At 43.2% G+C, this 26,019-nt stretch overlaps 2 protein-coding genes and 1 pseudogene across 2 annotated transcripts in view; all 3 read left to right on the top strand.

Moving 5' to 3' along the window:
* Positions 1-3,770: 3,770 nt before the first annotated feature.
* Positions 3,771-26,019, top strand: part of LOC130841636 (zinc finger protein 630-like) — a 48,870-nt gene continuing 26,621 nt past the window's right edge. The window contains exons 1-2 of the mRNA XM_057717809.1: positions 3,771-3,861; positions 4,056-5,710. Of these exons, the coding sequence (XP_057573792.1) occupies positions 4,256-5,710 (1,455 nt within the window). The 5' untranslated portion in view covers positions 3,771-3,861; positions 4,056-4,255. The remainder of the gene's footprint in view (positions 3,862-4,055; positions 5,711-26,019) is intronic.
* LOC130841638 (SUZ domain-containing protein 1-like) lies at positions 13,385-13,789 on the top strand (annotated as a pseudogene).
* Positions 23,560-26,019, top strand: part of LOC130841635 (zinc finger protein 182) — a 64,919-nt gene continuing 62,459 nt past the window's right edge. Inside the window, exon 1 of the mRNA XM_057717797.1 lies at positions 23,560-23,664. The gene's annotated coding sequence lies outside the window, so the exon portion shown is untranslated. The remainder of the gene's footprint in view (positions 23,665-26,019) is intronic.

The raw sequence follows: 26,019 nt of genomic DNA on the forward strand, positions 1-26,019 counted from the left end.
TAGGTGTGCTTTATAAATATGTATGAGTGATTTATTATTTTCATATATTTTCATTTACCATACGCAAAAAATATACACACTGTATCTTCTGTTCTGCAACTTTCTTTTTTAACCTATTGATAAAATATATCCAATAATTGTAGTTTTAATACCTTTTACTATAGAAATTTCAATTTTGAACGTCTACAAAAATAGATTTTAGTGAAGCCCTCCGTACTTATCAGTCAGCTGTAAATATTATCAACTGGTGGCCAATCTTGCTTTATCTATCATTTATCTCCACACACCCCTATCATCATCATCATCATCATCACCATCATCACCATCATCATCACCTAGCCAGTCCCTTATTAATATTTTGTTTAGGATTTTTACTACTATGCTTATGAGACATATTGGCCTGTAATTTTCCTTCTTGTATTATTCTTGTCATGTTCTGGCATCACAGTTATGCTGGCCTCATATAACAATTTGGGAAGTATTATCTGGAAGAGTTTGGGAAAATCGGTATTATTTCCTTCTTATATGTTTGGAAGAATTCCCCAGTGAAGTTATTAGGGTGTGGAGTTTTATTTGCAGGGAGGTTTAAAATTATGAATTTGGGGGATTTCCCTTGTGGCACAGTGGTTTAGACTCCTTGCTCCCAATGCAGGGGGCCCAGGTTCAATCCCTGGTTGGGGAACTAGATCCCATATGCATGCTGTAACTAAGAGTTTGCATACCACAACTAAGGAGCCCGAGAGCCACAACTAAGGAGCCCACGTGCCACAACTAAGGAGCCTACCTACCACAACTAAGACCTGGCAAAACCAAATAAATAACATTAAAAATTATGAATTTGATTTATTTAAAATATATAGTACCATTCAGGTTACCTATTTCTTTTTATGTCGGATTTGGTAAGTTGTGATTGACAAGTAATTTGTCCATTTTGTCTAAGTTAGGGGACAGTAAACTTTTTCTGTAGATGACCAGATAGAAATATTTTTGGCTTTGTGGGCCATATGGTCTCTGTTGCAATTACTCAAATCTTCTATTGTAGGTTGAAAGCAGCTGTAGATAATATATAAATCAATGAACATGGCTATGATCCAATAATGTTTTACTTATGGACACTTGAAAGTTGAATTTCATATAATTTTCACATACCATAAAATTTTCTTTTTGTGACTTTTTTTTTTCAACCATTAAAAGTGTAAAAACCATCCTTAGCTTGTGGGCAAGATTTGGCCTGTGGGCCATACTTTACTGAATCTGCATTGTCAAATTTCTTGTTGTAAAATTGCTCATAGTATCCTTTTATTATCCTTTTATTGTTTGTAGGATACCAGCCCCTTGTTAATGGGCCTTTTTATCATTTCTAGTTTTTTCTTTGATATATAATAGTAATAATAATAAGAAGAATATTCACAGCTACCGTTTATTGAATGCTTACTGTGTGTCAGGCACCATTATAATAAATTCTAATGGAATTAACTCATCTAATTTACTCAGGAATGCTTTGTGCTAAGTACTATTATTACCCCCATTTTTCAGATGGAGAAACTGAGGCACAGCTAGTGCATGGTCTAGCCAGAACTCTAAAGCAGTGAAGTCATAAATAAGGGAAGAACCTTATAAATATATCCTTGTATATTTGTCAAATATTTATATAGGCCACATTCTTAGACATGAGTGTGCTAGGTCAGAGAGCAAGTATGTTTAAAGAGTATTTCACAAATTCTATTTTGATATTGTATAATCTATCTACCTATGGCTACAAATCATTTACAAGGAGGACAATTTCCCAATATTTTCCCCACTACCAGATAGGATCAGTGTTTTTCATTCTTGCTATTTTTATGGTTGAGCAATTATATCTTATTTTCATTTGCTTTTCTTTAATGATTAAACAAGCATCAGCATCTTTACACATGTATATTTGCCATTTTGTGTTTCTCTGTAAATTGCCCCTTCTTTGTCTTTTGCTTATCACTTTCTAGTAGCTTTTTGTGGATGAGTAATATGAATTTTGAAGTACACATTAAAAAATTTGGGGGGGCCAGGTGGTGATTTATCATTCAACCTTGTTGCCTGTCCTCACTAGAATGTAAGATCCTTGAGGGAAGGTATTTTGGCCAGGTTTCTTTCCTGCTATATCCCCAGTCCTTAGAACAGTGCCTGGTATTCAGCAGGTGCTCAATAACTGCTTCCTGAGTGGATGAATGCTTTTTTCACTTAGCGATATATCTTAGAGCTTGTTGCATATCAGTCTACGTGGAGCTTCCTTGTTGCTTTTTATGGTGCCATATGGTATTTCCTTGTGGGGATTGAAGCATAATTGATTCATCCAGTCCCCCATGAGGCTGTTTACATACTTTTGCTACTATAAACAGTACTATAGTGCAGTATCTTCATATGTGCTGTTTTGCTCACATATATGAGTATTTATGTAGAACAATTTCTAGAAATGGAATTGCTAGTCAGAGGACATGTACACATAAAATTTTGATGGATGTTGCCAAATCAATTACCCTTGAAATATATTATACCAGCATATACCCACAATTTGAGTGTGCTTGACATCTTCACCAACTCGGTCAGCGACTCCTCAAACTTGAATCTTCAATAATATATGAAGGAAATGTGGTGTCTTGTTTTAATTTGCATTTCTCTTCATGTGAATGAAGTTGAGCATTATTTTACATCAGAACCCATTTGCATTTCCTTTGCCTTGAATTGATGGTCATGTCCTTTGATTATTTTTTAAAGAGTTAAGTTGTTGGTCTTTTTCTTCTTGCTTTGTAGGCGCTCTCTCTCTCTATTGAGGACATTAACTCTTTTGTCCATCCTATGTGTTGTGCATATATCTTCTTTCCAGTGCATTGCTTGTCCTTTGAGTTTGTTTATGATATATTTTGCGATACAATACCTAAAGTAGTCAAATTCATCAGTTTCCCTTTGTGGCATCTCGGTTTTGTAGCATGCTTTGTTAGAGGAGTCTTCTCCATTCTAAGTTTTTTAAAATCTCTCTCCTGTCTTTATTTTATGGCTTCTCTTTTTCTTTTTTAAGCATTTTGTTAGATCTAAATTTTATTTTTGTGTATGGTATGAAATAGGGAATCCAACTTTACATTTCTTTCTGATAACTACCCAGTTTTGAGTAATCTATCTTTTCTGCACTTATTTGAAGTGCCACCTTGATTATATATTAAATCTCCCACTTTTATTTGCACCTATTTTTAGACTCTCTACTCTGTTTCACTAACTATTCTTGCTAATGGCAGGATTTTTACATTCTTTTTCTCATTAAGTACACTACACAAAGTGCAAAGTAGGCATCCTACAGGTATTACTGTGGTAAAAATGTCCAGAGTGAGCAGATTGTACAGGAATATGCTGTTATAGGAACCAGTGGCATTTGAGGATGTGGCTCTGGACTTTACTCAAGAAGAGTGGCAGCAGCTGGACCCTGCTCAGAAGACCCTACACAGGGATGTGATGCTGGAAATCTATAGCCACCTGGTCTCCGTGGGTAAGGGAAAATTCTCTGTGTAACAAAGAATCAAATCCTCTTCATCTTTCAGAGCTGTTAAGACCCTGACCTTCATGATTTTCCATTAATAGGATGTTTTCTTTTATAGTTTCAGTTTTTTATGTTTATATTTTTGTTATATCTAGAATTAATTTTTTTGAATTAAAGATCCATCTTTGCAGAAACTGCTTTTTCTCCTCATGAGTTTCTGAGCTGCCAAAGCCAAGGCCATTGTAATTTTCCCTTAACAGGGTGTTCAGGTATAAAACCAGACATAATCTCCAAATTGGAACATGGAGAGGACCTGTGGATCATAGAGAGAGTGTTGTCAAGGTGGGTCTACTCAGGTAAGTGAGAACTGGGGAGATGGCTCACAGGGCATTTTCTTCTTTCCTGATATAAGTGGCCACCTTTCTTCCTTAAAATTCATCAGTCCTTCTTTTAAATATCCATCTTATATCAGCCACCTTCTTACAGCTTCTGTTCATTGCTATTTTCTTTTCAGTGTCTATTTGATTTTACCCTTTTCTTCTTCCTTCAGACAAAGAGAAAAGCCCTGACTCTTCCCAGCAGATCATTTCTGGAGAACTTTCATTTCAAAGGGAGATATTGGAAAGAGCCCCCAAGGATAATTCATTGTACTCTGTCTTTAAAGTCTGGCATATTGATGGTCAGATAGATAGATATCAAGGAAACCAAGGCAAAATTTTGAGGCTGATCACAGTCCTCAGCCATGGAACAATGACCAAGAAGAGAGGCCCTAAATGCAACACATTTGGGAAAATATTCAGTGGATGCATAGACCTTGATCCCTCAAGTAAAACACTCCGTCACTTTGATTCATGTGAAAAGAGCTTGAAATCTAATTTAGACTCACTGACTTGTAATAGGAGCTATGTAAGAAAGAACCCCATTGAGAGATTTGGATGTGGGAGACCATCTAGCTATAGTTCTTCCTGTTCTGTGCCTGAGAAAATTCACCTTGGAATGAAGTCTCATGGACATAGTCAATGTGAAAAAATTCTCAATCAGAAGCAAGCCCATATTCAGCGTAAGAAAGCTCAAGCTGGGGAGAAACACAATGTTTGTAGTGTGTGTGGGAAGGGCTTTATTAAGAAGTCACAGCTCATTATACATCAAAGAATTCATACTGGAGAGAAACCGTATGTATGTGGAGATTGTGGAAAAGCCTTCAATGAGAAATCACACCTCATTGTGCATCAGAGAATTCACACTGGGGAGAAACCCTATGAATGTACTGAATGTGGGAGGGCCTTCTCCCAGAAGTCACCCTTCATTGTTCATCAGAGAGTCCACACTGGAGAGAAACCTTATGTATGTTTGGAATGTCAAAAAGCCTTCTCCCAGAAGTCACATCTCATTATACATCAGCGAGTTCATACCAGGGAGAAGCCTTTTGAATGCAGTGAATGTGGGAAAGCTTTCTGTGAGAAGTCTCACCTTTTTATACACCAGATAACTCATACTGGGGAGAAACCCTATGAATGTACTGAATGTGGGAAGACCTTCCCTCGGAAAACACAGCTTGTCATCCATCAGAGAATGCATACTGGAGAGAAACCCTATAAGTGTAGTGAATGTGGGAAAACCTTTAGCCAGCAGTCCCACCTCATAGGACATCAAAGAATTCATACAGGAGAGAAACCTTATATATGTACTGACTGTGGGAAGGCTTTTTCCCAGAAGTCACACCTCACTGGACACCAAAGGCTTCATACTGGAGAGAAACCTTATATATGTACAGAATGTGGAAAAGCCTTTTCTCAGAAATCACCTCTTATTATACACCAGAGAATTCATACAGGGGAGAAACCGTATGAGTGTGGTGAATGTGGCAAAACTTTTTCCCAGAAATCACCTCTCATAATTCATCAAAGAATTCATACAGGAGAGAAACCCTATGAGTGTACTGAATGTGGAAGGGCCTTTTCTCTAAAGTCACATCTCATTATACATCAGAGAATTCATGCTGGAGAGAAACCATATGAATGTAGTGAGTGTGGAAAGGCCTTCTGTGAGAAGACTCTACTAGTTGTACATCAGAGAATCCATACTAGGGAGAAACCTTCTGAATCCACTGAGTATGGGATAACCTTTTCCCAGAAATCACAGATGATCACATACCAGAGAACACACACGGGGGAGAAACACTCCAAATGCAGCGACTGTGGGAAGGTCTTCTGTCAGCATATATACCTTACTGGACATCAGAATCCATGTAAGAGAGAAACCTTATATACGTACTGATTGTAGGAATGTTTTTTTCCCCAGAAGTCAGACCTCATTGTGCATGGGAAAACTCACATTGAACAGAAATCCTATGGGTATGTTGGGCATGAAAAAATGTGGCACCTCCTTAACTGCAGAATAGACTCAAACATTTATAAATATATCTGATTATCCCTCCACAGAATGAACTGGCCAGGCCCTCAGAATGTTTTCAATACTGTAAATAGGAATGGATTTGCTCACCCTCAAATATCTCAGCCCCCTTAACAGAATAAACATGTCTCAAACAATTAACATTGCTTTGGTGTTATTTGATCCTTAAAGGTTTTGTAGAATTCTCCTATGGATATATTTCAGCATGATGCATTATTTGAAGGATATCACTTTGCCATCTTTCTCTATTTGTTCCATCATCTTTTCTCTGTTTAGATTATATATGTATTTATATTGATTTATCTGTTAATATATATATAGATATATACAGTCCTTGTCATTTTCATAAAAGTCATCCATTTCCTCAAAGTTCTTAATGTATTTGTGAAATTTTGAATAGTTTCTTATGATTCACTTAATTTTCTCTCTATATGTGGTTATTTCTCCAGTATCATTTCTCATAGGGTAGATTTGTGATTTCTTTTTCGTCAATTAGGTAAACTAATGCTAATGTTTTATTTATTTTATGCCCCTCACCCAAGACTAGTTCTTGCCTTTATATCGTTTTCCTGTTTTCTGATTCATTCATTTATGAATTTATTTCATTAAAGTCCTTCCGTCTGCTTTTCTATTTTTTCTAACTTCTTTAGTTGACTGTGTAAATCAATTAATCTCATCATTTCTATTTATAGGTGTATTTTGGGCTATGTATTAATCTGAGAACAATTTTAGCCATTTGTCATCCAATCTGAGAATATTCTATTTTTTTGGTAGGTAACTCCTACTGTTTAGCCCAACTTTGTTTGTAGGTATGACAGATCTATTTATTCTTAGGTGTCCCAGCATATTTCCTGTTGTGTATCCTGTTTTCATTGCTTTTATTTCTTTCAATCTTTCATTATGGGGCCCTGACTCCGTTTCTACTACTTTGGATGTGTTACTTGTGTCCCAGAGCACAGCAAAGGGAAGGATGCTTCCAAAGCATTTTCAGGAAGCTAGCATAATCCTGATATCCATAATCTTGATAATCCATAATACTTGGGAGATGGGATTTGAGGTTGAAAAGAAACGTGATGGTAGGCCTGTGGCTATAAATGTTCAGAGGACTTTTTTTTTTTTTTTATAACTTTTCCACTTAATGCTAAGATTTTAGATAATTTCCTTTACAGTCTTTTGGGCAGAGGTGGTTTTATTTCTATCTCATTCTTTCCGTGAGAGTGAAGACTTTTTTGTTATCACATAATGTCAGCAGTCTTTACTCACCTTGAGCAGAACATGAGCTTAAAACCTCAGTGTGACTAACCTGGGTTTGGCAGATGCACTTGAAGTGAAGAGTAGGCAACAGTGGAGTGCCCGTGGTTGCTGAGGTTGCTGTGGCTGAGCTTCTGGAGTCTGGCCTCCTGTGGAGTCACTGACTTGCAGCAAGCCACAGCAAGAGTGGGGAATTTCCTAAAAATGTCCCAGAGTGTGGACAGACATTTCTTCATGTTCAACAAAACTTTATTGAGCATATGCTGCATGGCAGGCACTATTTTGAAGATTCTGCAGTGAACAAAGCAGACAAAAATATCTCTGCCTTCATGGAGAGATGGTTAATAAAAAAGCGTATATTATATATAAAATATAATACTATTATACAGTATGTAAATAAATATTTTAATTTTAATAAAATTAAAATTGAAAATTTAATGCAATATATGTAATTTTTTTATTATCCATCTCTCCATGAAGGCAGGGACTTTTTTTGTCTGCTTTGTTGCTTTACTTTCATCCACAGCATTTAAGCACTTGGCGGCAGATAGGAGATAGATGATAGATAGATAGAATATGATATATGTATAAATATAAATATATAAAATGTTAAATATAATCCTATACATATAACATATAATACATATATAACTATAGTCATATAGATATCTTCTCTGTTGATAAATGCTTAAGTGATGTGGATAAAAGAAAAGCAAGACATATACACACACTACTATGTATAAAATAGATAGCCAACAAGGACCTACTGTATAGCACAGGGAACTACTCAATATCTTGTAATAACCTATAATGGAAGGGAATTAAAAAAAAGAATATATTCTAATATATTTACATTGTAAATCAACTATATTTCAATACAAATAAAAAAAAGTAAAACAAGATAAGGAAACAAGGTGTGGCCTATAGGGTATGGGGTGGGCAGGGAAGGCCTCAATGACAGGGTGCCATTTGAGCAGGGATAAGAAGAAAATGAGGGCATGTTTAAAGGAGAACAAACATGTCAGGCAGAAGGAATAGGAAGTGTAAAGACCCTGAGGCAGAGGTATATCTGAAATCACATCTCCAATGTATATCTTTTTTTAAAATAAGTTTATTTATTTATTTACTTATTGGCTGCGTTGGGTCTCTGTTGCTGTGCACGGACTTTCTCTAGTTGCGGTGAGTGGGGGCTACTCTTCCTTGTGGTGTGTGGGCTTCTCAGTGCAGTGACTTCTCTTGTTGCAGAGCATGGGCTCTAGGCACACGGGCTTCAGTAGTTGCGGCACATGGGCTAAGTAGTTGTGGTTCGCAGGCTTAGTTGCTCTGCAGCATGTGGGATCTTCCTGGATCAGGGATCGAACCCATGTCCCCTGCATTGGCAGGCAGATTCTTAACCACTGCGTCACCAGGGAAGTCTCTTCCAATGTATTTCAAAAATACTTCAAGGATTTACCTTAAATGGTCCCATATTGTTGTGACCCCAGGTGCCTGAAAGAAGTAAATATAAATCCACTCTGGTGTAAGCCAGCCACCTTTCAACCGACAGATAAAATTCCAAGATATAAGAGCCAACAGTGGAAAAAAGTAATAAAACACATAAGCAGACAAGACACTATTAGCAAGACCCATAAGAATTAACAAACAGAATCAAACCCATAAAACTTCAGATATTATGGGACTTCCCTGGCGGTCCAGTGGTTAAGACTCCATGCTTCCAATGCAGGGGGCATGGGTTCGATCCCTGGTTGGGGAATTAAGATCCTACATGCCACCTAGTGCAGCCAAAAAAAAATTATTAGACATAGACTATAAAATAAGTATATATTTAAAGTAACGAAAGAAGGTGTTTGCTAGGGCTACTATAAGAAAGTACCAGGTGACTTAAACAAAAGAAATTTATTGTCTCACATTTCTGGAGAAGTCCAAAATCAAGGTGTTGACAAGGTTAGTTCTTTCTGAGAGAATGTTAGGGAAGGATCTGTCCAGGCCTCTTTCCTTGGCTTGTAGATGGCTGTCTTCTCCCTGTGTCCTTCACGTGATCTTTTCTCTTTGCATGTTTCTGTGTCTAAATTTCCCCTTTTTGTAAGGACACTAGTCATATTGGATTAGAGCTCAACCTAGTGACCTATTGACCTTATCTTAACTTGATTACTTCTGTAAAGTCCCTATCTCCAAATAACATCACATTCTGAGATACTGGAGTTAGGACTTCAACATATGAATTTTGAGGGGAAACCATTCAACCCATAACAGAGGAGTGGAACATATAAATAAAGAGCAAGAGAATCCAAAGTGACTAAGCAGATTTTCATTATTGAAGTATAGTTGATTTACAATGTTGTGTTAGTTTCAGGTGTATAGGAAAGTGATTCAGTTATATACGTATATATATGTTATTATAGGTTATTTCAAATATTGACCATAACCCTGTGAACACCTTGATTTCAGAACTGTAGGACAATAAATTTTTTTTGTTGTACCCATTGTTTTATTTTTCTATTCTGTTTAATAGCTTTCTATCCACAAAACAAAGGCAATATATACCTGTGTATAACACACTGTGCCATGTCAGGCATTCTGCTGTTTTATTTTGTTCATTATAACCAGGAACTTTCCTAAGCATTCTATCATCAAGGTTTATAATGGCATATAAATCAGTCCACTGAGAGCTGTAGACCACACAGTCTGATGGCCTGGTAGTGAGTAGTTTCCGGAAATTCCTTCACAAATGATATGCTTTATAGTAGTCGTATCCTGAAAAACAAGAAACAAAAGATATTGGCAAGTAGAGTTCCATTCAGTCATCAACAGTTGGCCCAATTCATCATTATATGGTATGACAAAAATGTAACCCACAGTGATGCCACTCAGGTTGCAGGCTTCCATCCAAACCTGTCAGGTTCCAAAAGCAACGGTAGCCTCAGCAAACATATAGCTTCACCTTTTCAAGTATCTGGTATAATTGTGCTAAGTCTGAGCTTCTCTCAAGGCACCCATGTAATATTGGATTTCCCTCATTGCATAAACCATTTATTCATTCAGCTACCGTTTCTCCTTTTCTCCATTCATCATTGATTTTAACCCAAGCATTTCCACCTCTGGAAGGAATATTAAGGTCAGCTGCTGTGCTGGTCCAGATTGCCGACAGCAGCACCAGTCTAGTAATACATCCTCCCTCAGTCCATTCCCATTCATACAGGTAGTGTTATATGGGTACAGAACTAGTGGGCTACTTTGACCAATAGGTAATAGAGCTGTATTAACTGTCAGATCCTGCTACCTTCACCCAGGTATTCATAATGGTTTCTTGGACCCTTTGTGTCCTTTTCTGCTGGAAAAATAGGAATCTGCAATGGTAAGTCACACCTCCTAATTTAGTCCAGTGCTCTGGACATTTGTTTGTTGTAGCATGGTAGTAAGGAGTTACTTTTCTTCCTGGCAAAGAGATGTTTCTTTGCCCCTCTGTAAAGCCTCTTCTATTTTGCCTTGGCTCCCCGAAACTGGGGATTGTGCATGGGCGTTTCCTCAGCTCCCCAAACCCACAGATTTGGTTTGGATCTTTTGTTAGCTCCCCAGTCTCTAAAGATAATATGTGGGGGTTCACGTGGTTCTTCACCCCATAAATTGTACATAGGGGTTCCCTTGGCTCTCTGCCCTGGAGATTGCATTAAGTGTTCCCTCAGCTCTCTAATCTTGGTTTAACTATTTGTTAGTCTCATGGGTAACTCATTCTGCCAGGCATCTTCCCTCCTCATCTTCCCTGCTGACTACATGCTTTGCCATTACTGCATTTACTTAGTTTAATATCTTCATAAACAGCAAAAATTTACCAAAGGCAATTTGGAACATTAGTGACCTCTTTGGGAAACTTGAGGCCTTTCCAAACTGGCTCATCCAGGACATGTCCCTTTCCATCACTTCCATTCCTTCTTCCTCCTTTTACTACCTTTGCTCTTCCCTGCAGCTCCCTTGAGTTCTTTGATCTGTCCCCCTTCAACATCCCTGCCCGACCCTTCTCTTCCCACTCAAGCCCCTCAGCTTCCTATAGTCACTAGAACTTTAGGCCTCCTGACTCCATTGGGGGACTCTCAAAGGCAACTACCTGAGGCTGAAAAAGCTAAATGGAAACAGACTGGTTATTTTATCTACCCAGATGTCTTTGGAGACACCCAGATGGCTTCTGGGTATCTCTTTGGTCCTGCTCCCCATATTTATTCCACAGCTTCCATAAGATTACACGTCAGGTCAAAGAAGATGGTGTGAAGCCCTCATATTGAACAGATAACATCAACTTGTTCTATCTGTCAGAATAATCCTGATAAAAGTATAAAGCAGGGCAAAGACAAGAGCCATAACTCTGTTATATAAAACAGGGAGTTTTGTACTTCTGTGTTTATGCATGACTCTACTAAAATTTTAGAATGAAAGCTTTAAGATCTTTATCGTATCTGTCTGTATGTTTATGTATGTATGTGTTATGTATATGTGATATTTTCTGACCAAATTGTTACCAAATTGTTCAAATATCCTGATAACTTTTGACATTTTGCCTTCCCCATATCGAATCCCAATTGATATATTTTATACCCAAAATTGACTCTGGGGTTTCCCAGAGGACCACTGGAAAATCACCAAGGATTTGTTCTTTCATCTTGTAAAAAGAGATGCTAAAAGTAATTAGGTTTATTTAGTATTACATAAATGATGATATAAATTGCGTGGGAAGTGTCAAAAAATACTTAGCCTTCCCTAGATTAAAGTTGTTTGGGTAAAATGTTATTAATGTAAATATTTCAAAAATTATATGAAGTTCCTAGAGATTTGTCATTGTGCTCACTGTCCATGATATATTTCTATTTGTGTCCTCATGCTGCTTTACCTTATGTTAGGTAGCAACAATACAATTTTATGAATCATAATTTCTATTATTTAAAAAATATTAACTTGGTCACAATTTTACTTTTCAAAATCCAGTATATTCTAGGCTAATTGGGGATTGTAAATTCCAATTAGAAATTTACATCACTCACCTTTAGAGTTTTATTACTAGATGGATATTTAGGAACTTTTCTTCAGCTCCCAAATCTCATGGTTATAAAATAAACATGTTCTTACTATCATATGTATGTTTTCTCTCTGGCTTAAAACTTTCCCTTGTAAAAGGGCTGCTGCCACTATGGTCGCTAAACTTTTATCAGGACAAGTGTTCCACACATGGAGAATCCTCATGGCTCTTTCAAGTAACTGAGGGGCCCATTTCACCAGTAAAGTCATCCAAGAAATCCAATGAGTTCTTCCTATATCACAAAAATTATACTGTCTATCATCCCCACTCATCTGGAATGATAGAGCTAATGAACTATTAAAATGAAAGCTTGCTGGGAAACTGGGACTTCCCTGGTGGTGCAGTGGTTAAGAATCCAGCTGCCAATGCAGGGGACATGGGTTCGATCCCTGGTCTGGGAAGATCTCACATGCTGCGGGGCAACTAAGCTTGTGTGCCACAACTACTGAGCCCACGTGCCACAACTACTGAAGCCCATGTGCCCTAGAGCCGGTGCTCCACAACAAGAGAAGCCACCGCAATGAGAAGCCCGTGCACTACAATGAAGAGTAGCCCCTGCTCACCGCAACTAGAGAAAGCCCGTGCGCAGCAATGAAGACCCAACACAGCCAAAAAAGGAATAAAATTTAAAAAAAAATGAAAGCTTGCTAAACTGATGGAAGAAATCAGTCTCCCATGGCCTAAGGGTTTTACCGTTATCCTTGATTGCCCTCTGGTCCTTTCCTGATGGGTCATACCAGCTGTCCCCCTATAAAATTACTGGCTAGCCCATGGAGTTTTCTATTCTGTCTGGGCTCTTGAAGACCGGTCCATTCAGACATTCTAAAATACGGCAAGAATTTTATTCATTATTTCCAAACTTCTCTTCAATGGGTTGAAGCTGCTTTTCCTCCATTTCTCCATGTAAACCACTGTATAACCCAGAAACTGGAGACTTAGTTCTCTCAAGGCAACCAGAAAACTCATCTTGAGCCCTATTAAAAGGGTCCTTGCATCGTCCTCTTTACATCACTAACACTGCTGCCAAACCCCAGGGGGATCAAACCCTGGATTGGTGTTTCTCAACTGAAAAGATATTAAAATCTACTCTAAATGGAAGTCCATCCCGAGTGCAGACTCTAAATTGAGGGTCTCGGAAAGCGGCGAGTAAAATGGAAGATGAGGAAGTCGCTGAGAGCTGGGAGGAGGCGGCGCACAGCGGGGAAATCCAAATCTCCTCTCAAAGTGCCCATTGTGATTCAGGACGATAGCCTTCCCATGGGGCCCCTCCACAGATCCGCATCCTCAAGGGGCCCACCAGCACTGGTGTGGTCAGCAGCCCCAACTCCACCAGCAGGCCAGCCCGTCCTGTCAAGTCCCTAGCGCAGTAGGAGGCAGAGTACGTTGAGGCCGGGTAGTGGATCCTGGGCAGCGCCAGCCCGGAGGAGGAGCAAGAGAAACCCATCCTTGACAGGCCAACCAGGGTCTCCCAACCCAAAGACAGCAGGCAGCCCAACAATGTGATCAGACAGCCTTTGGGTCCTGAATAGTCACAAGGCTTCAAACAGCTCAGATAAATGCGGGCAGGAAAGGATGCTGCCGCCGTCACCACTCACTGGGTCATCCGCTGAGGGCTGCGCTGCTGTGGCAGACAGCTGGACTTGAGCAGAGGCGAAGACCTGAATTATGTGCACTGTGATCCCCTTTGCTTCGCCCACTGTGACCTTGAACTCCATGCACTATGACCTCCCCCCCCCCCACTGTGATTGGCCTGTCAACAAGGGCTGTCCCAAGTCAATAGAAAGGGAAAGGGTGGGGGTTAGAAGAGGACTGGGGGGACCCACCAAGGATTCAGAGAGTCAGACAGTGCCACCTGGCCACTTGGGGTAAAGCCTGTGCCAGCAGTAACAGTTTATCGTTCTCATTAATTTGGGATTTCAAAACACAAATGAGAACTCCCATCCACCCACACTCAAGTGCATGTCTTCATCACTTAAAAGCAAATTCCAGGGGCTTCCTAGGTGGCGCAGTGGTTAAGTAATCTGCCTGCCAATGCAGAGGTCACGGGTTCGATCCCAGCTCCAGGAAGATCCCACATGCCGAGGAGCAACTAAGCCCGTGTGCCAAAAAGATAAATAAATAAATTAATTAAAAAAAAAAAAAAGAAAAAAGAAAAGTTTAAAAAAAAAAAAAAAGCAAATTCCATTTGAAAATATCCTTTTTTCCCCTTCCTGTTTTTGTTTGTTTATACAAATATTTGATTTGCAAAAATAAAAGTATATGGGAGGGACTTCCCTGGTGGCGCAGCGGTTAAGAATCCGCCTGCCAATGCAGGGGACACGGATTTGATCCCTGGTCCGGGAAGATCCCACATGTTGAGGAGCAACTAAGCTTGTGTGCCATAACTACTGAGCCTGCGTGGGGCAACTACTGAAGCCCATGTGCCTAGAGCCTGTGCTCTGCAACAAGAGAAGCCACTGCACTGAGAAGCCCTGGCACGGCAACAAAGAGTAGCCACTGCTTGAGGCAACTAGAGAAAGTGCGTGCACAGCAACGAAGACCCCATGCAGCCAGTAATAATGATAATAAAAAAAGTGCATGGGAGGGGTTTTAGCAGTTTAATGAATTTTTAATTGAGAAAGAGTAGTTTGGTAGTCTACTTAAAAGTGTTTCTGGGCAATTCACTAGAAACATTAACCAATAGGATTTTGGTGAGCGTAGCTTCTGTGGTGGCTGCAGTAGCAGCCCAGTAAGGGGGCAGCCCCCAGGACAGATGAGCACCACATGCCTATACCTCCCTCCCCCCAGTTAAGTCCCAGAGCATCTGGGCTCTACCTGGAAACTGGGCTAGCTTTATAGACTCAGAGAGCCTGGGGAGGGTACCAACCCCTTACCTCTCGTATACTTTGGGAGATAGGGAAAGTGAACAGACTTCCCCTTCCAAAACCCTTCAGGGGTGGTTCCCTACCAGCCAGGCTTCCTAGTTCTAGAAGAGGGCAGGGAGTGGGGCTGCACTCCTGAGCTTTAGGAATAAATGCTTCAAGGGATTTTCCTAGCAGTCCATCAGTTAAGACTCCGTGCTTCCACTGCAGGTGGCATGGGTTCCACCCCTGGTCTGGGAACTAAGATCCCATAAGCCTTGCGGTGTGGCCAAAAAGTAGAGCAACAACAACAAAAAAGGAGTAAGGGCTGCGAGACTTGCTCAGTATTTTGCTGTCAGCACAAGGAACACCGAGAGAGAGTCTGACTCCAGGACTCTGAGCCTCCTGCTGAGTGTGGTTAGAAGGTAGGTAGATCTTCCCACTCCAGCAAGGCTTAGAACCCTCAAGAGTCTGTGGAGCGCCATCTCTGTTGATGGCATTAGCTCGGTAACTCTACCCAGAACATTTCCCTTGTGAAATCAGTACCTTGGGAGCAGACCATCCTGAATACATTTGGGAAAAGACAATCTGTGCCTTGTAAAGATTGGTAATGACAGACTGGTTCCCCATAGGCCTAGGCTATCCTCCATCCCTTCTTCCAGAGCAAGGGCCTAGAATGAAGGCAGTTTTCCCTCTGTCCTTGGAACCTGGAGATTTGCTTTGGTTCTTTGAGGTGGAAGAGACTTAGGGGGCCCTGCCCAGAGCAGCCGTGTGTGTACAATCTGGCCCCTCTCAGGCTTTCTGATCTCTTCCGTTGCACTGTGCCTTATATTCCTCAGCCAGCCAGATGGCCTCCTGGGTCAGCAGATGAGTTTTGGAGTGGTTGGTGTGACATTTGTGCAAGCCTTGGCCCACTACATCTTAGGAGGAAAGTTCAACTGTCAGTTGAATCAGCAACTAGTCCATAGTTGTGGACTATGTGTGTTCACAGTTGTGGACAACTGTGTGAAGGCAGGAAATTGTCTGTGAGCAGAGCTAGAACAAAGCTTCAGTCAGTAAGAACCCACAGGATGTTGAATGGTGCCCACAGGCTGTTCTGAGAGGAAATGACCTCCAGGAGTGGGCATGGGAGCAGGTCACTGCTGTCTTTCCAGTTCCACTGCCCTGACCAAGCTTCTGCATTCTAAATGGATAGTGTCTATCCCTCATGTAATAGTGGTTTCTGGCTGGAGATGAGACTATCCTTTTCGGTTGGAGAAGGCACAGAGGTAGGCTAGGTGGGAAGGCCAGAAGTGCTGATTGCTCGGCTGCTGGGACCACCTGTTCTTGCTCCCCTTCTCTAGTGGGAGCCAAGAGAAGGCTGGCTGATGGGTATCCGTGGATCAAGGACGTAGTAGGGACTGATGCTCCCACCTCCCTCTGGCCAAAGATGGGGCTCTGCCCACTGTGTGCTTGTCACCACCCACCAGCAGTCATATTCTGGCTTCCTAGATGGAGAGGTGACAAGCAAAATGTTAAAAAGAAAGAAATGAAAACAGGAAACTATTGTGCTGGGGGGAGGTGGGAGGGGAGATGGGAGAATGGTTTGGATTTTGTGTGTGTGTTTGTGAGTGTAGTTGTCTGTAACTTTCCTTAAGTGCTTTTTCTTTTCTTTAATTAAAAAAAAATTTTTTTAAAGTAAGCTACAGGCTTTGGCTTGGAAAACCCCAGGGGAGTGGATGGGGGGCCAAAGCCTAAGGCTGCTGCCCCTCTATCTGCCTTCTTGGTACTGTCCTCTTCTCCCAGCTCCTCCTTGACCCTGTGAACCAGGCCTTAGACCTTCCAGCTAACCACTTCCCATGAGCTACTACTCTGATGTCAGCCTATAACCAAAGGAGCTGGGGGTCTGGGTCTGGTGACCAACCGTTTTCCACCCACTCAATCAGGGTGCTCCCCACCTGAAGGCAGGAGGCAACACCCTCTCTGCTACATCAGCCCCTTCCAGAGCCCACTGCCCTGCCCCGCCCTGTCTAGCCCAGCCATTTGCTGCTCTGACCCATTTGGGGATGCTCTGCTCAGGGATGGGCCGGCAGGGCTGCCCCAGCCTCCCTGGTAGGCAAAGATTCTGGAAATGTCTGGGGTCCTGTTTTTGGCCATGTGATCCCAGGGGTGCACATGGGCCCCTTGGGTATCTGAACAGAAGGGCATGGGAGGGAAAGCTGCACCCCTGCAGTCCTGTTCTGCGGGTCTAGCGGGCAGCTGCCCACACTACCCTGCCCTGCATTGTGGGCTCCTGAGTTGGTAGATTAAGCATTTTATAAATTGTATTTTAAATACATGTTTTAAACTTCAAAAAAAAAATAAACTAAGGGTCTCTCGAGAACCCCCAGAAGCAGATGTTGCTACAAGGTAGACTGCTTTCCTAAGAACTTCAGACCAAGTAGATGACATCATGCTTCCACCCAAGATGCCAAACAAGACCCTGTAGGATTCTCTTGCATACTCCCTAATCTCACCATTTTTACTGTTCTTCTTGCAGTATCATCCTTTTTCTCTATCCGCTCCAGCATCATCTTTGCTATCCACATAACTCCCCCCGTTACAACTGCAGCTTTCCATAATGAGTCTTCATTTGTATTATCTCCTCTTCCTCTTCACCCAAGCTGTTTTCCGCTTTAACAATTCCACCATCCCTGCAAGGATCCCAGAATCTATAGCGTTCTTTCACTCAACTCATAGCACAGTCTCGCAACGTTACTTTAGAATGCTCACTATGTTCTCCCCCTTCTTCGGAAGCCTCTGGCTTCCCTTAAATTCCTATGCCATCTCATATTTAAGGGCATCCATTGTGCTATCACTCAGGGTCCCTTTAGGTTTTTCCCCTAGACTTCAAAAGGAATCTCTTTCAACCTCAATACTTTTCATAAAGGGCCATCTATGCTTAACCAGACTGCCTTCTTTTCTCACCTCAACTACTCTATTGCCTCTGATTTAAGTTTTCCAGACACTAGATGAGCCAAAAGGTCTACTAAACATGTTACAACTACAAGCTTAGACAGAATCCAAGCCCCAGAAGGAGGCTGTGCTCTTCTTCTCTCATCAGGTTCTTAAGAAGCCTTAGAACAAGAGGCTAAGAGACTGGAGTAAATCTGAAAAACTTGCTGCAACAAGTCAAGTACGAGCAACCTGCATGCCTAGTGCTGCTGCTGTGTGGGCCACTTAGAAGTTCACCTGACCACCTGCATCTTCTATGCTCTGCTACAGGAAATAACCATGACTGTGGTTAATCTTACCAAAACTACCAATGTCATTGCCAGAGAACTATAGGAACTCCAATAAGTGGATCTTCATAATTATCTGGCATTGGACACCATCCCGGCTTCTCATTACTTGTGTAATGACTGGAAGCCATTGCTGTGCATGTGTTCCCTGAAACCTCTCTGATGGCTATGCCATCACCAAAAACATCCAGACATTCCAGAAAATTCTTTAGATTTCCACTTTCATCTTCACCCCACTATCTGAATACCCTTCGGGCCCAATGTCTAGGAATCTTCTTGACTGGCTCTCTCTGAACGTCAAATCTTGGTTTTACTCCCTTATCCAAACTTTAATAACTACTGTTTTATTTTATTTTATTCCTGAGTGTATGTCTTGTTAAATGCCTAATCTCAAAGGCCCTCCAACAGCTGTGAGCCTAACAGCACAATCAACAGATGATACAGTGGTCAGTCCTTCAGGAACAACAGGAATGTGAAGGCCAGCACCCCCCTGAAAAGTATTTGGACTTAACTTCCCATTGACTCTCATTCCATCCCTAATAGTGCTTAAGGACAGATTTTGTCTGACTTAAACAAGGTGGGGCTAAGTGTTCACCATTACCTATTGCTTACTCTCTGCTTTCTCTTTTTTAAAAAAATATTTTATTTATTTATTTAATTTTGGCCGTGTCTGGTCTTAGTTGCGGCACATGAAATCTTTGTTGTGGCATGTGGGATCTTTCGTTGTGGCACACGGGCTTCCCTGGTTGTGGTGTGCAGGTTTTCTCTCTAGCTGTGGTGCCTGGGTTCCAGAGCGAGTGGGCTCTGTAGTTTGTGGCACTCGGGCTCTCTAGTTGAGGTGTGTGGGCTCTGTAGTTGCGGCGCATGGGCTTAGTTGCTCCGAGGCATGTGGGATCTTAGTTCCCCAACCAGGGGTGGAACCCATGTCCCCTGCATTGCAGGATGAATTCTTTACCACTGGACCTCCAGGGAAGTTCCCCTCTGCTTTGTCTTGACCACACTTTAGTCAGGCTTCCCCCTCCTACAGGTTCCTGAACTCTGCTTGCCCCCAAGCCTGAGCAAACACAAAAAAAGTGAAATTTGCCTCTCTTCTCAGCTTCTTCTGGGAATCGACTGACAACAGCAGGATGCTTTCCTGTCAGACCCCACTGGCCATTTCCCCTTGCTTGTCCAACTTCCCCTTGAAAGATTCCGCTTATATCTGCTTGCCTCCTCCTTACCCTGTGAAAGAAAAGCCTTTTTCTGCTTGATTTTGAGGCCCTTATAGACCTTATGATCATAGCATTCTCCCTATTGCAACCACCCCTCCCCCATTGCAACAGTCCCTTTCCCTCCCTTCCAATAATCCTTCTGAAAAAAAGTTTCTCCTTTTTAAGTCCTGATTTGTTTTCCTTTGACAACCAACATGCAACAAGATGTGTTAATAAGGGCCCAGAAATAGGTAATCTAGAGCTATGCTATTATCTAACACCATGACTGCTAACGCATGGTGAGATTTAGCCAAGAGTTCCAGTCTTTGGGCAATTTATTTAATTTGTGTGGATAACTCCTAGGACATGACTGGCTGTGTTTCTTTTCATCACTGTGTGGCGTCCTGCACATATGTTGTTCCTACTGCCCCTCCCCTCACCAATTAGTGATCCTAAAGTGGTTAGTATCAAGGGAATATTTGGAACGATTGTGGCATTGGAGAGTTGTGGCTAGTGGGGTTGGTGAGGGTGAATCCTTGTGAGGTTCTGCTGCTGAGTAAAAATCTACTGCAATTTTGAGTCAAACCCAGTGCCCAGTGTTGGACAAGGGGAGGCTTGTAATAGCAGAAGCCCAGGCCCACCAAGGTTCCCACTATTGCCTATATTCTGTGTTCCTGTGAAGGCAAGTTGTGCTGCTTAGTGCAATTCCAGGTGGTGTTAATAGGAGCTTATAATGTTATAGCCAAGTAAACGGGCATGTTATCCACCTCATTCTCAGCACCTGAGTCAGCCCAATTGGTTATGCGCTCAGCCCATGATTGGCCACATATTTGAAGTAAGAGTTGACCCACAGAATTAGAAGGCACTTGTGAGTCACAAACCATATCTTAGAGTCTGGCTTAGCCAGAATGGGTGTTGCTGGTAGTAGTAGAGATGGAAGGAGGAAGAGTGCACGCTTCAGTGGTGGTGTCTATGGTCAGGTTAGTAGGACTGACCAGGCTGAATGGCCAACAGCCTGCTTCCCGTGGTCCCCATCCTGATCCATGTTGTGTGTCTCTCTGTGTTGTGCATGTGGCATGTTGTTTCCAGACCTTGTCAACAGTAGGGTGTAGTTTGCCAGGGGAGGGTGATCCATCAATGGGTGTGTAGTCGATACTGGTGAAGGGAGGAACTTCTCAGGTATGGAAGAGGCATGGCAACAGAACAGGGGTAAAAGTCAGAGGTCATCTGTGGCAGCAGTATGAGCTTTGCTTGTCCCTTGGGTAGTGTCCAAATGGTGTTATTAGTTCCACCTCCTGGGTGTTGGGAGCTGGTCCAAGATTGTTCTATGGTGATTTAGTGGAGTATGTGGGCAGAAGGTGAGGACGCCTCTCTCTCCAGATGGTGGTGAGTGGTTTGCTCAGCTTACATTGGATGAGGAGCAGAAGCACGCTGAGTATGGTCCCAGAGTTGGTGGTCCACGGCAGGTCCCCGTCGGGATCGGGGGGGAGTGGCTGCTAGGCTCTGGATTTTTTATGAGGGAGAAGGGAAAAAGGTGGCGGCACCAGGTGGATGTTCCTTTGCTGTGGGCAGTACGCAAGGCTTCCATGTCCGTGAAAATTGGTAAGTGGGTTGTGCCCAGTGTGGATGTGTCCACCAGAAGAGGTCACAGCATCTCTATGGGTGGTCACTACATTTGTTGTGAATTTTAGTATAGTGCAGTTACGTCGTAGGTCTGCACTTTTGAACTTGGGGGACCATTTTCCTCCAGGTTCTCTCAGGAGCCCTTGTTTTAAAATACCGTAGATGTCTTTCTATGACATCTGCTGCTGTAGGACAATGGGGTGGGTGAAAACTCACGCAATGTGATTTTGTAATGCCCACTGTTGCATCGCTTTGCACTGGGAGCCTTGATCTGTTTGTGTAAGGGCAGCACTCCCAGGGGCTGTCAGGATGCTGTATTAACGCTTCAGTAACATTAACAAAGGTTGGGGCCCCACAAGAGGCAGCAATGGAAGGCCTGTGTGGGCATCCACCACTGTTAACCATGTGTTAACATATATGTTCCTGCCGCTGCCGGGGGAGGCCCAATGAAATCAGTTTGCCATCTCTGATGTGGCCCTCCTCCTCTGTAAGTGTCCCCTCCAGTGATGTAGGCCCAATGTGTAGATTTCTGGCTTCTGGTACAGTCCCTAATGATTTGTCTCCCTGCTGAGCTGACTCCTCTACTAACAACCCATTTTCATAACCCCATGATGCCCCAAAGCCCTGACCTCTCATGTGCCTCCTCCCACAGGTCTGAGACTCCCCCTCCTTCCAGAGCCCCAGCTGCTTTGGTGGTTCAGTTAGTTCACCAGGCTTGGCGTTGTAGAGCACCTACTCTGTGTCTTGTTTGGTATGAGCCGAGGTGTGATGTGCCCAGATGGGCAGAGCGGGAGCCAGTGTGGCAATTTGTCCCACAGCTCTTTACCCCAAGTGTCTTGGCTTGTATTTTCCAGCCCTGATTTTGCCAAAGTCCTGACCAAGTAGTTAGCTGGTGAACACCAACCAGGAGTCAGTAAAGTATGAACGGTGGGAAAATGTTTGTTAAAGGCATACTCTATTGCTAGGGCTATTATAGTGGCTCAGCCCACTGGGCACTGTGGTCTGTGCCCCATATGGATTTGGGGGTGACAGGCTGAGGCTGTCTATTGTCTGGTCCCTTACACTCTGTGCTCACTCCATTGGTAAAGGAAGACTGTTGCTTTTCTTGTTTTGAGGGTGCTGACCATCCTCCCTCCCGTCCCCATTGAGCAAGGGGTAGAGGCATTTCTGGAGTTAAGGTGAGTTAGGCTCAGTGGCAGGTATGTGGTTATTTCCTCATGGAGTTTGTGACACTCCAATAGGGCTGGGTTTAGCTCGACCCTGTAGATAGCATTTCCACTTTAATAAGGGGGCCTCTGATGCAGATCTGATTTTATGGGGAGTTTTTTTTCCATTACCTAGGGCATACGAGGAATCTCGGTCTGTGGGGTAACTGGCTCTGCCCCAGGAAGGGCCTCCGTTTCCATAAGTGCCCTGTATGCTGCTAGAAATTGTCTCTCCAGTGGCAAATACGTTTGGGCTGAAACTAAGAGCCCCTTACAGCAAAAGCCCATGGGTAGAGGTTTGCCTGTCCATTTGGTCCAGAGTCGCCTGGAAGCAAATTTTGGGGTGGGGGCAGAAACTTCTAAATGTAAGTCCTATCCTCGGGGCATGAGTGGGAGAGCCGAAGTGATAGCCTCCTTTAGTTTATCCAGTGCCTGTTGTAGCCCAAGTCCTCAGTCAAAATGGAAGACTTACAGGTGGCTCAATATGTAGATAGGGTCTAGCAAATAGTAGATGTGAGAATGTGTTGGTATCAGAATCCAAATTTTTCTACGAAATGTTGGGCCTCCTTGCTGATGTGGGAGGTTGGTGCAGTAGGAGCTTTTATTTTATTGGATTGGGAATAGTTTGCCCTTCTCAGTTCTGAATGTAGCCCTCACCACAATTAACAGATTGGTAGGGGCCTTGTACTTTATGGAGGGAGACAGTTGCCCATCCCCTCTCAGTGAGGTGTTCACTCAGGGTTGTGACTGCCTGGTCCTCAGTGCCTTGTCATATCCTGTACTATGGCGTATTTACCACCCAAACCAATAATGGAATGGTAACCGGTTCCCGCTGGGTGGCGCCCACCAATAGAGTAAAAGCCTTGGGTTTGTTCCATGAAGTTGGCTGCTGACTGAGCCGGTCCGGTAGTGGGAACAGCGATCGTCTCGAAGGGAACAACCAGGAAAGACATCCTTTAGCAAATCTGGGCCAATTTTAATAGTTAAGTGGGTAATTTTCCTTTTAATTAATTGTCCTCTCAAGCCAGTCACCTCCTTTGGGGGGGGGTCCCTTTAAAGCATGTATGCTCCCTGGGATTAGGAAGGTTTGAGCACCTGTGTCCAACAGAGCCAGCCAGTGTGTTTGTGTTCTGGAGCCCAAACTACAGTTGATGTGATACAAGGGTGATTGTCTTCCAGGCAGGGCCCCACTTCTGTGACTGCTGGATCCCTGTGCTGGGGCTGTCCTGGCCACTGGTAGAGACCAGAGGCAAGTACTGAAGATGAGGCTGCCTGTGAAAGGGAAGGCTGCCGCAGCCCGTAATCTAACCCTAGTAAGTACTATTGCTGCACTGATTTATCGGAGAACCTCCAATTTGAGACGCTACAATCCCTTAGGGTTCAATATAACCTGTGACGGTTAAGTTTATGTGGCAGTTTGACTGGGTCATGAGTGCCAAGACATATGGTCAAACATTATTCTGGGCTTGTCTGCAAGGTTCTGGATGAGATTAACATTTGGATCGGTGGGCTGAGAAAAGCAGATCACCCTTCCCGGTGTGGGTGGGTCTCATCCAATCAGCTGAAGGCCTGAATAGAACAAAAAGGTGACCCTCCCCATAAGGCAGAGGGAATTTCCTCCTGCCTGACTCCTTTGGGCTAGCACTTTGTTTTTTTCCTGCTTTGGGGTTCAAATTGATTCCTCGTAGGCCTCAAGCCAGCAAATCTTTGGATTAGAACTACACCATGGTCTCTCCTAGGGCTCCAGCTTGAGGACTGTAGATCTTGGGACTTGCCAGGATAACCCTGTGAGCCAATTCCTTATGAAAAAAAAAAACACCTCTTTTTATATATACATCCTATTGGTTTTGCTTCACTGGAGAATTCTGACTAATATATAACCTGTCTTGTTTTCTCAGAGTTCACGCTTAAGCAGAGGCCAAGCTGTAGGTTTGTTTGACTTAGGAGGGGGGGCAGCTTTACTCTCGATAGTAATTTTGATTTAGGCCAGGTGGCCTAAACACTTGGACCTGAGTTTGTCTTTCCTGAGTTTCTATTAAATCCAAGGGCAGCTGTGACTTTTGAACTGTTTTCGCATTAACCATCATTGCCAGTAAAGAGGACTTCCCTTTGTCAGGAGCCCCTCCGAGAAACAACTCTGTGGACTCAGAAATCTATGCACCCTCCCCCCACTTGCCCAGTCATCCTGCTGCACACCATCTGTTACCTGATAAGCCCACTCCAGCATCCCTAGCTGATGGAGGAGATCTTTGGTTTCAGCCGGTATTTTCCATTGACAGCCTGCCCAGGTAATTATGAGGCCTCATGTGAGGTGGGTGGCCCTCCAAGCCATAAAAAAAAAATCCATATCAACGAGGTATATGTTAACCATGGTCCAAAGCCACCTCTGGGGGTCCTTCTCCCCTTCCTCACTAATTGTGCAAGATCCCTTAACAGGGACCCATTTTTCCATTGATTCTGTGGCAGCCAATTGTTTAATTCCAGACCCTGTTAGGTGGAATTCTCACTCTCTGCCTGATACATTCTATACAGCCAGGCAGCCCCTTTTTCATTTGGTTTCTGGGCTCTGTCCTTAAGGAAGGACTGGGCCTCAGGGAGGGAGGGGATGTGTTTCTTTCCTCAAGTGAGAACCTGTCCCTTCTTTTTGACCTTCCCCTCCTGTCTCTTTTGTCTGTATTCTTTTGCGGGTGGTCCTGGGCGGAGGGTAGATTCTCCTCACCATAACTGTGCGGGCATCGTGCTGCCTGGGCCTCTAGAGGGCACCAGTCATCTTCTTCAGGGTCCTTCCCTCCATCTGGTCTTCCAGTGAGTGTAAGCTCCTACCTCCTCTCCAGGCTGTGTCCTGGTGAGAAGCCACCAAGAGGAAGTTCTGGCTTGCCTCTCTCATTCAGCAGGATGGCTCCCTGTTTAGGAGTCCTGGGAGAGGCAGGAAGATAACTTCCTCGTCTTTGTCACTTTAAGTAAATGCTTTAGCCACCTCAGCCCAAGGGTTGGGGTCCAGATACCCCTCCAGGGAGGGGCTAGAATGATGCCACCTCTAACAGCAGATCTAAGTGCAACAGCATCAGAGTCGGGCTAGCTGTTTGCAAAGGTGCCTCCCCCAGCTGCACTTATGGGACTAACCTTGGCCTAATACGTCTGCCTTATAGGCTTGTTTAGCTGCCATAGTGGTCCCCAGCGACAAGGATGTCCTCTCGTCACAGAGTACCCCTGAATCGCTGTCCATTGTCAGGGAGCTCCTTCCATTATAGCCCATTATGGAGTCAAGGATATCCACCCCTCAGTCCAGGGGTGTGCACCTCTCCCCCTTTTCTTTCAGGCCCACAGGTCTTACAGTGTCCACCACCTGCCTAATGGTGGGCAGGCTGACTTCCTACCCCATGCAGCTGGGCCCTTCTGGCCCCACCCCCTCAAATTAGTTCTGGTGGCATGTGTCCACTCAAATACTGATGCTATCGCTTGGCCAGGCTATTGAAGCACAGGAGGATACACCCCAAAATATAGAGTGTAATACCTCACAGAGCAGTGCCAAGCCGAACTGGTGCAGTTGCATTCCAAATTTTGAATCCCACCCATTTGAAGCCATCCAGGATTTTTGCTAATTGATTTTCCTGCTGACTGGGTAACCTCCATGTCTATTTCCTAAGCATCTCCAGAAATTCTCCCCT

The sequence above is a fragment of the Hippopotamus amphibius genome, chromosome X, assembly GCF_030028045.1.
Source record: "Hippopotamus amphibius kiboko isolate mHipAmp2 chromosome X, mHipAmp2.hap2, whole genome shotgun sequence".
Lineage (NCBI taxonomy): Eukaryota > Metazoa > Chordata > Mammalia > Artiodactyla > Hippopotamidae > Hippopotamus > Hippopotamus amphibius.